At 54.5% G+C, this 14,140-nt stretch overlaps 1 protein-coding gene across 1 annotated transcript; it reads left to right on the top strand.

Moving 5' to 3' along the window:
* Window positions 1–1,535: 1,535 nt before the first annotated feature.
* LOC119119688 (neurofascin-like) lies at window positions 1,536–12,828 on the top strand. Its single transcript, XM_037246197.1, is given in 30 exon segments — window positions 1,536–1,780; window positions 2,807–2,889; window positions 2,980–3,238; window positions 3,384–3,517; window positions 3,578–3,683; window positions 3,768–3,958; window positions 4,121–4,243; window positions 4,455–4,673; window positions 4,772–4,883; window positions 5,312–5,499; window positions 5,587–5,718; window positions 5,812–5,958; window positions 6,245–6,356; window positions 6,444–6,607; window positions 6,975–7,122; window positions 7,305–7,429; window positions 7,533–7,634; window positions 7,702–7,899; window positions 7,990–8,060; window positions 8,151–8,373; window positions 8,458–8,573; window positions 8,788–8,998; window positions 9,586–9,708; window positions 9,773–9,946; window positions 10,020–10,151; window positions 10,220–10,289; window positions 10,659–10,670; window positions 10,782–10,817; window positions 12,044–12,089; window positions 12,091–12,828. Coding segments are annotated over 27 exon segments (3,552 nt in total). The 5' UTR covers window positions 1,536–1,780; window positions 2,807–2,889; window positions 2,980–3,238; window positions 3,384–3,435; the 3' UTR covers window positions 12,280–12,828.
* Window positions 12,829–14,140: the final 1,312 nt, after the last annotated feature.

The raw sequence follows: 14,140 nt of genomic DNA, 5'->3' as shown, positions 1-14,140 counted from the left end.
ACCCGCTACTGGAGTCTGCGTAAACATTGTGCTCATTACAAATGGACAGAGGTCTCTATTTCCAACGTCAAGAGAAAGACAAGAAAATGATTTTTTCACAGATAAAAATCAGCGGCCATGTACTCGTCTAATCTGTGTTTTTGAGAAGGTGCAGTTCATTGCTCAATGCGTGCGTGCGTGTGTGCTGGATGTCCCAATGGCGGCCACAGTGGCGTTGGCTTGTGGCAAGATATCCCACTCAGAAACATTTCACAAACGTTGACTTGTGTCCAACACATGGGGTGCACAAGCACGTGTTCACTCATCCGCCCAGCGTGCTTCCTCAATGGCTCGCGTGCGCGTGACCTTCAGCCTGTTTGCTTTGACTCCACGTCGGGCCGGGCCGGGACAGAGGGTTAGGGGACAGCCCAGCAGCCCCCCCGACGGGCCGGGACAGCCCCCCGATGTGCTGGGACAGCCCAGCAGCACACCCCCAGCCGGGGCTCAGTTCACGCCTATCCAGGCACCCAGGAATGTGAGTGTGCTTGTGAGCGGCTTGCCCTTTCAAAAGCAAAACTTCATGGCTGAAGTGGACGCTTGAGGAACCAGGTAAACAAATATGCAGCAAACGATTGAAGCTGCTTTGTGCTCTTAGACAAATTGAACTCGGGACACTCGAGGGCATGCTGCAAAAAAGGGACTTTCACCCACATTCGGGCCGAACGCACCTTCTCCGTTGTGTGCGTTGAAAGCAGCAGCGCAGTGCTGGAGAGAACGGGCTGGCCAAATCATTCCCCTTCATTCTTTGGAGCAAGTTGCTCAAACTGTCATTTACCATCTACGCCACTAGATAGAGCAACAATATCAGGCGGGAGAACCCAGAGAGCTAGCTGCTTATGGATTTTCAACCAAGCCCTAACCCTTCACGGAAAGAATTAATTGCCTAACCCTCTCCCTCTTTTTCAAAAAAGGGGGAGTTTTTTTCTAACCTATCACTAAGTATTTTTTTAACTAGGGCTACATTAGCACTGTCAGCCATAGCTTGCTGGTCTTCGCTTTAGCCTCACATTGTTTTTGTTTTGTGTCGCCTACTTGTATGTCTCGTCACCGTGGGATGGAGGAAACGGAATTTCGGTTTCTTTGTGTGTCTTGACATATGAAGGGATTGACAATAAAGCTGACTTTGACTTGACTTTGACATTGCAGCGGCACAACTCCTCCTCCTCTTAAATTGGCTTTGGCCTTTTCCACTGACCGCTGGAGTTTCCTTAACCTTGGAGACAGATGCGAGAAAAGTGCTTTGTTTCAAAACGAGTGGACATGCACGAATAATCTTCAGAATAACTTTCTTTTTTTCATACCATTGTGTATTGCCACATTTCATCGACCTCGGTCGCTCGCTCGGCTGGCTGGCTATGCGCGGGCTAATGCTTTTTCATTGAGTGAGATTGAGTCCAACCGGTGAACTCCTGGGGTTAATCCCGCCCGCCCACGCGTCTCCAAAGCTGAGACATCATGTCCACAATAGGCTGTCTTTATTCCGAAACAATGGTCGATTGAGTAAATGCTGCACGGTGCCAGTCACCGTAAAGATTCAAGGTCGGACTTTGCTCCACTGAAAAGCAAGACCGTATCGTGGGAAAAAAAGGAAAAATGCGGTCGTCTTTCAAAGGAGATGTAGTCCAATGGCCGCTCTGAGCCTCCTCGGCCTGGATGGCTTAGATGCTCGTGACGCTGTCGAAGAGAAGAAAGGAGGGCTCCGCTTCCCACGGCATCTAACAGGAAGGACCGCGGGGCAAAGGTAGGACAGTCAATGTAGAAACAATTCATACATCCTACGACATCACCTTAGCGTCGGCACGCCGGGGACCGCCCTCGTGCCTGCTTGAGACGCCTCCGAGGTCAATAAGCGACGATGTCGCCGGATCCAGAAGCGCAAACTGGATTGCGCCTCACCCACACAACGTCGTCCCCTTATTCAAGAGCGAGCCCCGTGTGGCGCGACGACCACAATGTTTTATTTTCTCAATTCCGTTTAACAATGTGCTCACGGTACGTCTCCATATGGAGTGCCGTTTCACCTCATTGGAAGACACGGAATAAGGAAGGCTGCCCACTAGCGTTGGTTTGAATGGCGCGTCGTCGGCTTCTTCCCAGTCGCTGTCGGCGGGCGAGGACCTTTCCGGTCGTCCGTCGCAATCGGTGGCGATTTCTTTGTGTGTCTTGGCATGTGAAGAAATTGACAATAAAGCAGACTTTGACTTTGATGCTAGCACCGCTGGCTACACTTGACAAGCGGCTTCAATTCTTCTCGCAGTTTGAAGGCGTGAACTTTGAGTTGACGAGACGAGACAAGCGGCATTTGGACAGCATTTGGACTCGGCCGATCGATCAGTGAGGAACCAGCTTGACGTCATTGACTTTTCCGTCGCCGGGCCCGATGGCACGGATGGACGCGCCTTTTTGACGTGATTCTTGATTCTGATGATTCCTTTTGTTTTCGGAAAGGGACGATTCTTGAATCTGACGATTGATGATTTGATTTCTATTTCATCCATCTGAGCTGAATGAGGGAGACAGAGTCTGTGTTTTGGAGTGTCACGGGACACACGCAAAGTGTATGTGGGCCAAACAAAGCGTTGCTTTCACAGAGGTCGAGAACAATGGAGCCCACGTTTGGAGGTCGCGCACGCACGCACGCACGCACGCACGCACGCACGTCGCTAGCCATGCAGCCTCCCCCGTTTGGCCACGTCACACGCGTTCTTTGGCATGCGTTGAGGGGAGCTTCCTTTTACGCTCTGTAAGAGACAGTGACTCTTTGCAGGATTACACTCTGCATCAGACCAGTCCCCCGTGGAATGTGGACTTGTCCGTCGGTCGGATAGCGAGGGGAGCCGCCAGACGAAGGTAGGCCGCAGATCGCAATTAGCTTTCAGCATGCATTATATGGCCAGAAGAATGTTGGCCCTTTGTTTTATTTTGCTTTTACACATACAGAATTGGTTATGGCCGCAAATCAAGAAAGTTGATCCAAGTAGCAGATGACGGGACACTTGCGTTGTCTTAAGAGGGGCCTCGGCCGATGGCTCGCTTTCTCAGTCTCGTATGAAAAGGCCTCTCGCTTCATCCCGCCCAAAACTTTTGCACCGCCCGCTCGCCGCACAACGGATCCATCGCTCCTCAGTTTACTCATCCGCTTAAAGGTTTTTCAAAGCTTTTGGAAAACTCCTCTAGACTAACGTCAACAGGCCCCAGAGTGAGCCATATCCATCCATACAATAGCTGTTGATTGCTCCATAGCAAAGAATAGAATGACTTCATTGTCCTCGTGCGGCGCTGACGGCCAGAGTTGCAAGTGGCAAATGCGAGCGCTCGCTCATCGCCGTTGCGTATGTTGACAGAAGAGTCGGTGACGAGTGGCGAGGCCCCTGCCTGTGCCCGTGCCCGCTAAAGATGGCCACCCGGGTCCAAGCGGCGGCGGCGCTCTTGATGCTTTTGGCCCAAAGCGCTCGACCTGTGGACGTCCCTCTGGAAAGTGAGTGCCTCAGCTTCCTCTGCTGTTCTTTTACGCCGACTCACGTTCATTCTTTGGCAGTCCGCCAACCGCCGACCATCACCAAGCAGTCGACCAAGGAGCATATCGTGGACCCCAAGGACAACATGGTGATTGAGTGCGAGGCCGAGGGCAACCCGCATCCCATGTAAGCTCGGTCCGTCGCACCTTTGCCACGTCCCGGCCGCCTCTGACCGCGCTCTCTTCTCCCTTCCTCCACCGCCTTGCAAAGCTTCTCTTGGCGGCGTGACGGCAAGTATTTCAACGTGGCGCGCGACCCGCAGGCGACTATGCGCAGACGCTCGGGGACGCTGGACATCTCGGCCCGGAACGATCCGCAACAGTATGAGGCAGAATACCAGTGCATCGCCTCCAACCAGTACGGCTCGGCGTACTCCGACAAGATCAGAGTGCGACTCTACAGTAGGTCCGATCCGTCCGAGGTCTTCTTCTGTTTGAGGCCGACAATGAGGCGGACCGTGGGTGGTGGTGGGTGGTGGTGGTGGTGGTGGTGGTGGTGGGGGGGGGGGGATACAGACAACGGATACAGAGAGCCGAGATGACGCGTGTTTGTGCTGTGTGCAGGGGCTCCCGTGTGGCCGAGGGAGATCGTGGAACCGGTGGTGATCAGCGCCGGCTCGCCTTTGGTGCTGGCCTGTGACCCTCCGGCGGGGCCGCCTAAACCTGACACCTACTGGATGTCCAGCTGTAAGTGTGGCTGCTCAAAGTCCTTTCCGCTGCCGGCCGGCTTGGACTAATGCGGATTTGCCCAGCTCCGCCTTTGCACCAGAACATTAGCGCACTCCAGAGCCAAGGCGCCAAGATGCCAAGGCGCCAAGGCACCAAGATGCCAAGGCGCCAAGGCGCCAAGGCCACTTGGCGACAGGTCAAGTGAGCTGCGCGCCGTCTTTCCCGTCAGGCTCCTACGCCAGACCCTTTAACTGGCCAATTCAAACAGCGTTCCCCAGCATGCGCGCCGTGCGGCAGGACCATCGGGTGTCCGCGGGGCTCAACGGGGATCTCTACTTCTCCAACGTGCTGCTCAACGACTCGGCCTCCGACTTCTGCTGCAGCGCCCGCTTCCCGTACAAGAACGCCATCCAGCAAAAGATGCCGGTGGTGGTCAAGGTCGTCAGCAGTAAGTAAGAGTTTCCGGGCGACGAGTTTGTCGCTTCCGTTCTATCGCCGCTGATAGCGCGGCTTGTTGGTTCTCCGCCCTTTTTGTTGTCCTCGCAGCCCGAGCCGTGGAGGAGGCCGCCCCGACCTGGTTGTCTCCTACAGGTTCATCCAGTTCTGTTCTGGTCCTGCTGGGAGAGGAGCGACTGCTGGAGTGTATTGCAGCAGGAGTGTGAGTGTGTCGGCGTGCGTGTGTTTCCAAATGCTCACAATCTTGCCACATCCGCAAGCGTGAACTCGGCCCAGATACGTAGCCGTTAATTACCCGAGTAGGACGATGGAAATACCGGAGCCGGATATGCTTGGAGAGGATTTTTCAGGCAAGAGGAACGACAAGCCGAGAGCAAAAGCGGAGCTTCTCCTTGATTCATGCGGTCAGGCAATAGGGTCAGATCTCAGGTCAGGTGTCAGGTCTTCACTAAAGGCGGAATGAACCCTGTCTGACGAGTGTTGCTTTGGCTCGTCCCACGTCGAGGGCTTTTGTCGCCCTCTCTCATCTCACCAAACAGGACCGACTCCATACGTGCACAATAGTCATTGTGAGGACGGACATGGTAAGCTGGGTGCCGGATTTTTCATTTGTTCTCCATCATTAAGCAGGCCCACACCTCATATTAGCTGGAACAAGAACAGTGAGGACTTGGCGGAGAGCCCTCGCCTGAAACTCCGACACTTCAACAAGATGCTTCAAATGCCAAAGGCGGGCTTTGAGGACGCAGGCGAGTACGTCTGCACCGCCACCAATAAGATGGGCTCTATCCAGCACACCTTTGCCGTCACGGTCAAAGGTGAGAAGCGTGTTCTGCGAGCGGGGGGGGGGGATCCCTTTCTTATTATACTCGATCTATTCTTACCATCCCGGGCGGGCCGGGCAGCGGCGCCGTTCTGGTTGGAAAAGCCCCGGCATTTAGTCTTGGCTCCCGAGGAAAGCGGGCGCTTGGTGTGCCGCGCCGACGGCGCTCCTCATCCCACGGTCAGCTGGTTCATCAACGGCGAGCCCATCGAGGGTGCGTTTCCGAGAGCGAGGCGCGCGCTGCGTGCACAAAGCTCCCAAAATTCATCCTCCCTTTCCGTTCTTCCCGTCGCTTGCTTTTGACAAGGCGCCGCCGCGGCTCAAGCCAACAGACGGGTGTCGGGAGATACTCTGAGCCTCAGCAGCGTGACGGCGGCGGACACGGCCGTGTACCAGTGCAACGCCTCAAACCCGTACGGCTACGTATTGGCCAACGCCTTTGTCAACGTCCTGCGTGAGTAGCCGGCCCGGGCTTTGCCAACGAAACGGCCAGCGGAGGGAGGGCACTCGGCCTCCTCGGCCATTTCGGTTCCTCGGCCGTCCTTTGTTGACGGTTGTCGGAAGGAGACTCCGACAGCGGCCCGATGAGGGCTCCGGAGCTACTTTGGCGGCCATCTCAATAGCTTTTGCTCAAGTGAAAACAGTCTTTGTAGATTTCACTCCCCTTGTCACCTGCTTGACTTCTAGCACCCTTGCTAAAGCCAGCATTGCGGTGTTGATGTGTTGGTGGCCTTTCCCAGATGCAACGCCCCGCATCCTCGGGGCCAGGAATGAAGTCATCAAGGTGGTGGAAGGACGTGGTGCCTTTTTGGACTGCCGCTACTTTGGCTCTCCGCTGCCCGACCTGCGATGGTGAGCGGACGCAGGCGCACTGCGGGAGCGCCCGTCCGTCCGTCCGTCCGTCCGCTGGCTCTGATGAGCACGGGTCCCCTCGCACAGGTCCAAATACGGCCAGGGGACTCTGGAAGGAAATCGCTTTAAGACGCACAGCAATGGCACCCTGGAGATCAGGCGCACGCAGATAGAGGATCAAGGAACGTACGCGTGTGCGGTCAGCAACGTCGCAGGGCGAGACGAGACTCAAGTCCGAATTGAGGTCAAAGGTAAGCGCCGCAGCCTCTGTGCGATAATATCTGACATCCGACTGTCTCGGGACGCGGTGGACAAAACGACTGCATCGGCTGAACTCTCGACTTTGAGGTCGACCGAAAGGGGAGACAGACGGTGGGAACGCAGCCCACTCTCGGCCTTGTAAAGCCGTCGGTCGTCCTTAACTGGAGTGCTAACTGCGGGCTGCAAGATGATAATGAGCTCCTGTGCTGACGTTTGCACGACGACGACAACAACACCTCTCTCTCGCTTTGTAAAAATTGAGATGGCAAAATACTGCGCGAGTCGTCCCCGTGTTGTGGCTGCTCGTAAGAAGACGTATGCGCAAGCCAAGAGCTACTTTCTCACATTTGTACGCAGAACCCACCTTGATTTTGAAAAGGCCGCAGGATACCAGAGTGATCCGTGGAAGCGAGGTGCGTTTGGAGTGTGCCGCCAAAGCGGACGCAACCGCCCCCATCACCACCGCTTGGATGAAGGACGCAAAGTCCGTCACACTTGGCCGGAGGTCTGTGTGTGTGTGTGTGTGTGTGTGTGTGTGTGTGTGTGTGCGTGCGTGCGTGCGTGCGTGCGTGCGTGCGTGCGTGTGTGTGCGCCTGTGTGCACATCCAACTCCAAGACAGAGGCAATGATACGGCAAGGTTCCCAAAGATCTCTTTCCCTATTTGTTTTTGGTTGTGCACATGATAGAATATGGCTGGATGAATCCAATCTAGTCCTCGGCAACGTAAACGGAGGTGACGCCGGCGTCTACACGTGCCACATCGAGAACGAACTGGAGCAGAAGTCTGCGTCGGCGCGCCTGATGGTGCTGGGTACGAAAAGGGGCTTGTCGCCAACTCGAACGTTGTCGCTCCAATAACCGATGGCGGCGTAGTGTCGGGCCACTGAGCGGTCTCCGCGTGCATTTGTGTGCAGACTACCCGAATGCACCCACGAAACTGGAGCTGTCGGATCCGTACGAACGGAGCGTGAGACTTACTTGGGTCCCCGGGGACAGCAACTTCAGCCCCATCACGGGTAGCTGAGCTGGAGCCCGGCATTCCTCCAGGAATGAGTGGCATGACGGACTTGTCGTTCTCTTCAGAATACTTGGTCCAATATGATGACGACGACTGGTTACCTGGAAAGTGGAAGAACTTGTCGACGTACCCCGGAAGCCTCAACTCGGTCATTCTGCACCTGACACCTTTCACGTACTACCAGTTCCGCGTCATCGCCGTCAATCAAATTGGTGCGAGTCGCCCGAGTCGTCCGTCGGTGCGATTCCAGACAAGCGGAGCACGTGGGTTCCGTACTCCCTCTCGCTGGGGATCTTTCTGTCGTTTCGTTTGGTTTTGTCCGTGTTTGAAGAGCTCGCCGTTTCCATCCGCAGCTCCGGACGTCATCCCAAAGAACGTGAAAGGAGTCGGAACGTGGGGAAACAACATGGAGATCAGCTGGGAGGTGAAGGCGCGTGCGTGGCTTTGGCGTGGGCGCCCTGAAGGCTCGGCTCTGCACCGCCGCTGGCTGGCTGGCTGCGCTCTTTTCTTTCAGCCTCTGACATACCGGGAGTGGAATGGGCCGCACCTCAAGTATTTGGTCTGGTGGCGGAGACGAGACTCCAGAGAGGAGTGGAAGAACGCCACCACCAAGTGGCTCAAGTATTATATCTACGACGCGGATACGTTCACGCCCTACGAGCTGAAGGTCCAGGCCGTCAATGACTTTGGCCTGGGCCCGGAGTCTCCCGTTGTCATCGGTTACTCCGGGGAAGACCGTAAGTCCCCGACGCCGCGGCAACGCAGCGGCTCGCCGCCACTGGCGACCATTGATAGCGAAGGCTTTGCGGCTTCTGTCCAAGGTCCCGTTAGCGCGCCGCAGAACCCGAGACTGTCGGATATTCAGGCCACCCGGGCGACTGTGCGCTGGGACCCGGTGCCGCAAAGCTCCATTATGGGCCAACTGAAAGAGTACAAGGTGCGTTGTCCGCCGCTGCCGCCGCCGCCATCGCCGCCACCGTTCGCACACAGTACAAATCCCACGGACACCTGCCTCGGCCATCTTTTCACGTCTTTTTCCTGCAATACTATTCATTTGCATCCCATAAATGACAAGCGCTTGCTTCAGAAACTGCGCATGGTGTGACTTTGACCACGCCCGCCCTTCCTGAAGAATGCTGTGGGCCTTGCAGGTCTACTACTGGAGGGACAGCAGCCAGCTGAGGTGGCTGCGAGTCAGCAGAGCCACCAGGTCCCGAGCCTTCGCAGAAACCGGTCCCGAGCCTTCGGGGCTCCTCACCGACCTGCTCCCCTACAGCAACTATAAGATGTACATGGTCGTGGCCAACGGTCGCTACGAAGGGCCACCCAGCAACTACGTCCACTTTTCCACACCGGAAGGAGGTAGGGAACGGCTAGAGCAGCCCGCTTCTTTCTCTCGATTGCTCGCCGCTGTGCTAATAGCAGCTACCAGGAGACAGGGAAGAAGGTCCCACCCTCACCTCCAGGTTTCCCACTCTCACACTCTTGGCCGCCCGACGAGGGGGGTACGTCACCGCGGGTGGCTCGACGCCCTTCGCTCAAATCAAAATGTATGCGCAAAGGGCGTCGCGGAGAAGGGAAGGTTCACAGCGAGGCGACGGCACGGCTCCGGCTACCTAGCTAGTCCCGTGAACCGAAGACAGGGGCGGTTTGGACGGACGGCCATCCGCTTTTGTGTTCCGTTCTGCCGGTTGCAAGCATTGTCTGCAATAACAACCAACGTAAAGACGGACTTGGATGCTAGCTTGCCTTGCGCGTGCCATTGAAAGTGATAAGATAAGATAAGAGGAACTTTATTAATCTCACGTGTGAGAAACTGCATGTAACAACAGCTCGATTTACAGGAAGGTACAAGTTGGAAGTGCTGATCTGCGTTAGCTTTTCCAAGCCACTTCATGCACCGGCGTTACACTCTCGCGCGTCAATCAAGGTATCCGCTGTGTCTCCAGTCCCATCGGCTCCCACATCCTTCAGGATCCGCCAGCGACACCTTGACAGTATCTATGTGGACTGGGAGCCACCGGCGGAACCCAACGGAATTATCAGCGGCTATTCCCTCAAGTACCAGACAGGTGAGGCGCCAGACTTTGGTGGACCTTCTGCATTCCCCAACCGGGACTGGCTCCGCTTCCACAGTGAACGCCAGCAGGGGAGAGGAGCAGAGAGTGGAGGAGTTCCCGCCAAACGTCACCAGTTTCTCGCTGCGCCGAGACGACCGCTACACCCGATACCGCTTCTCTGTGGCCGCTCGGACCCGACTGGGTTTGGGCCCGTGGCATATGGAGGAGTCGCCGCACTACACCACCGAGAGTAAGTCTCGGCCCGCCGGGCCTCCGATGTGATGTCCGACGTGGGCGTGACCGTGTCCTTTGGCCGCGGGCAGTCTACGCCCAGGATCAGGTGGACGTCTCCACCAAGGGCTGGTTCGTCGGCGTCATGTGCGCCGTGGCCCTCGTGGTGCTGACGCTGCTCGTGGTGTGCTTCGTCAAGAGAAGCCGAGGGGGCAAATACCCAGGTGCCTTGTCGCGCCCGCGGACCCTCCCTCCGCCGGCCGTCTCCCGACTGTCTTTCTTTGTGTTGCAGTCCGGGAAAAGAAAGCCACCGCCTTAGAAGCTGTGGACGACGTGGATCAAGACGGCTCCTTTGACTACCGGTACGAATGAGCGGCCACCCTTCCCGCGACGCGCTGACAAATGGCTGGCTCCAAAAAATGTCCCATCGTTTTTTGGTCTCGTCGAGTCATCATAACAGCCAGTGACACAGTCCTGTCCCGTCCCGTCCCGTCCGTCCGTCCGTCCGTCTGTCCGCCCGCCTATCTGTCTGCCTGTCTGGCGGCCACATTCCAGGAGCCACTCGCTCTCTTGTAAACAGTTTAGTCAAATTGCTCCACGCTCCAAAGTAGTGAGTCACAATTGGCTCTGATTGAAATGACAGCTACATAGCACACCAGCAGTACCTCGTTTCTCGATTCCAATCTCTTTTTTGTTTTCTTCTTCCCCTCAACCCTTCTGGAAACAAGCAGCTCTCTGGAAAGGTAGGACAATATCCCATCAGCGGAGTCGGAGCCTTGGATTGTGTGCGTGTGTGTGTGTGTGTGAGCGTGTGTGCGTGCGTGACTCAACATGTGCTGTTTTCTCTGCTCCAGGCTGGCCCGTGTCACGGCTCTGCCCTACCCACGCTGGTTTGTGCTCTTTATTGGACTCCATCCGCTCGACAAAAAAGTCAACGTACTTCTGCATGCTCTGGATGCAATTAAGAAAATTAAATTGGAGTGACAGCCCAAGAGCAGATAACTAGTTGACATTTTCGTCAATTAGAGAAGTTTGCTGACTTTCTTCTTGGCGACAGGCCTGCTCGATTGGTTTCTAAGCTCGGACCGCTGACTACACAAAACATCAAAAGAGATCAGTGTATTCTGAAACTTAGCTCTCTCAAACCTCTCTAAAATGTATCTCAATGCGTTCTAAGCTACCATCTTAGCTCCTGAATTAGGCGCAGTCTTGCTCGTGATTCTAATACAATGTTCTATCCGCTCTTTGCTCCGTGCCGCCGCCTACTGTGGACAAACAGTGGACGCGCTCTATTCAAGTAACCCTGCCGTGATAACAAACACACACCACACAGGCTCGCCGTGGTTCCGTCAGTCGTCGGTGAAACGAAAAGACGTCGACCCGGTGAGTGACCATTACGCTGACGGATGAAAGTCCATTTCCGTCGCTGGTCAATCCCTCAATTTATGATTTCTCATCATCCGTCAGCAGCAAAAAGGAGCAATCCGTCCGTCTGGCGGAATGCCCACCAGAAAATGCAAAGTGGTGATGACGGACACGTGCCCAGGCCACTGACAAATGACGGGCCGGCAACATTTTGTAAATCAGTGTACAAACATAGACCCGGGAACAATACTCACAGGCCGGCATGTAGGCTTTGCCCTTGAGGGGAAATGGCACACTTAACTATTTGCCGTCTTTGTGTCTGCACCATGCAATGAATCAATCATGATGTACAAACTCTAGTCCTCCATTTACATTATATTAATGTCTACTATACATGTATACATATACAACGGCCGGGTCATACCAAAGACTATAAAAATGGGACCCATTGCCTCCCTGCTTGGCACTCAGCATTAAGGGTTGGATTTGGGGGGTTAGATCACCAAATGATTCCCGAGCGCGGCACCGCTGCTGCTCACTGCTCCCCTCTCCCCCAGGAGATGGATTAAAATCACATGGGGATGGGTTAAATGCACAAATTGGACAAATTTCACCACACCCAGATGTGTGTGTGACGATCATTGGGACTTTTTGACTTTTATATGTATATATATATATATATATATATATATATATATATATATATATATATATATAAAGTATATATATATCTACCTTTTTTCTCCTGCAGGGAGGAGGAGAGGGGGCTTCAGAGAGGACCACCTTCGAAGGAAGCCGTTGATGAAAAGGTGCGAGAGCGACGATAGCCTGGTGGACTACGGGGATGGCGGCGGAGAAGTGCCCTTCACTGAGGACGGCTCGTTCATTGGCCAGTACACGGCGCCAAGGAGAGACGTGAGAGACTTGGACTTTGGCGGCAGTTTGGAGCTTCATTCTCCACTGAACGCCATCTACTCGCTGGCTTGAAAGAGCAGAGCGGCAGGTGTTCTCCAAGCAGCTTTTGAGGGGGCACCCGTACGAGAATACACGTCACGCGGGCCCTGCCCATGTGGGCCGCCGAGATCCCCAATGACTTTATCATGTTGATAAGACAAAAGAAATGCAGGACAGAAAGATTCCATCACACGTCTCTTTTGTGTCAACATCCATCGACAAGCGTGACGCCTTGAGAGCGCCCGTACCGAGCTGCCGGAGATACATATCGATTCCAAAGACTAACTCTCGCTTCCTCCCGCCGCTCTCGTGGCAGCTCGGCCGTAACTTGTTGTAACCTTCCACTCACCACAGAAAAATGTCTAATGTCCCATCGCTTGATCCTTGTTCCAGCCAATATCAATGTCTGGGAAGTCAAACCTGTTCCATTGTATCCCTCCCTTTCCAAACTTCAAGTGGGCCGCCCTACGCGCGTCGACACTAACCATCTCTTGTCAATTTGACGCATCGCAGAGAGAGAACCCTGGGCAATTGGAACGATTAAAAAGATGGCCAAGTGTATAAAACAAGGCTGCAGAGGGTGAAGTACTGTTGCGCTCTGTCCACTGAAAGCGGGCCCAGCTCAAATAGCGGCCATCACCAGCGCTTTCCACCTGAGACCGTAACAACGGCGAGTGACGAAAACCACGAGAAAAAACGATAAAAAGAGATACGTTCGTCGACGAAGCCGACCTAGCGGTCATAACTGAAATCGACGTACGTACATTGTGGAGTAGGCAAGGAGGCCAGTCAAAGCAAGAGAAGGCTCACAGCAAAAGCTTGAGCTACATACCTAGCAAAGAGGGCTACGCTAACATGTGAGTTGTGTCGTAACGTCATGAAGAAAAAGAATGGTACGTAAAGAGGAGTACGTAGCCAAGGCCAAAAAAGGCGACTTTGTTGCTGCTTGACAGAAACGAATGGGCTCATACTGAAGAGTTGTCTGAGTGAAATGAAGGCAAAGGGGGGGCCAAGAGTGGGCCAAGTTCAAGTCCCGCAAAGAAGAATGGAAAATGGCAGACCAAGAGTGCCACCGTCAAATGCATTTCTCAAGCTGCGGAGCAATATTTACATCTCTATATCCTGGTTTGCGGCTCGAGAAAAGGAGATGTCACGGGAGCGAGCGATGTTACTTCTTACTGTAAGGCAGGTGCACTTATGAGACACACCCCGTGAAGCTTCTGAACTTCCCCAAACCTGTTGCTGCAGATCTACCGGTGTGATTTCCACTCCCGCCGGACGTTGGTTAGGTCCTCGCTCAAGTTCTTTGTCAGGTTGGTTGTCAGTGCAGGAAATGACTGGCGTCCAATGCCTGGGAAATGATTGCAAAGTGTTGTGCAATTAATCCGAGGAATGACCGCCGCTTTTGCGGACCGAGCCACACAAAGGGATGGACCGCGCGGAAGAGGTCGGTCAAAGCAAGCCACGGAAGACCGTCACACTCGGCCTCACTCCCACCCAAGAGATTCCTTCCGTGACAAAAGAACAGAATGGGTGCCAAAGCGGTATTGGCCACTTGTTGCTAATGACACACACACTACACACCTTTAGTTAATTGCTCAGACCACTGTGACCAGCTCAGTGGCCTAGTGGTAGAGTGTCTGCCCTGAGACTGGAAGGTTGTGGGTTCAAACCCCGACCGGGTCATACCAAAGACTATAAAAATGGGACCCGTTGCCTCCCTGCTTGGCACTCAGCATTAAGGGTTGGAATTGGGGGGTTAGATCGCCAAATGATTCCCGAGCGCGGCACCGCTGCTGCTCACTGCTCCCCTCTCCCCCAGGGGATGGATCAAAATCACACGGGGGATGGGTTAAATGCAGAGGACAAATTTCACCACACCCAGATGTGTGTG

This window comes from Syngnathus acus, chromosome 2 (genome assembly GCF_901709675.1).
Source record: "Syngnathus acus chromosome 2, fSynAcu1.2, whole genome shotgun sequence".
Taxonomy (NCBI): Eukaryota; Metazoa; Chordata; class Actinopteri; order Syngnathiformes; family Syngnathidae; genus Syngnathus; species Syngnathus acus.
This window is presented reverse-complemented; position numbering and strand designations above follow the sequence as displayed.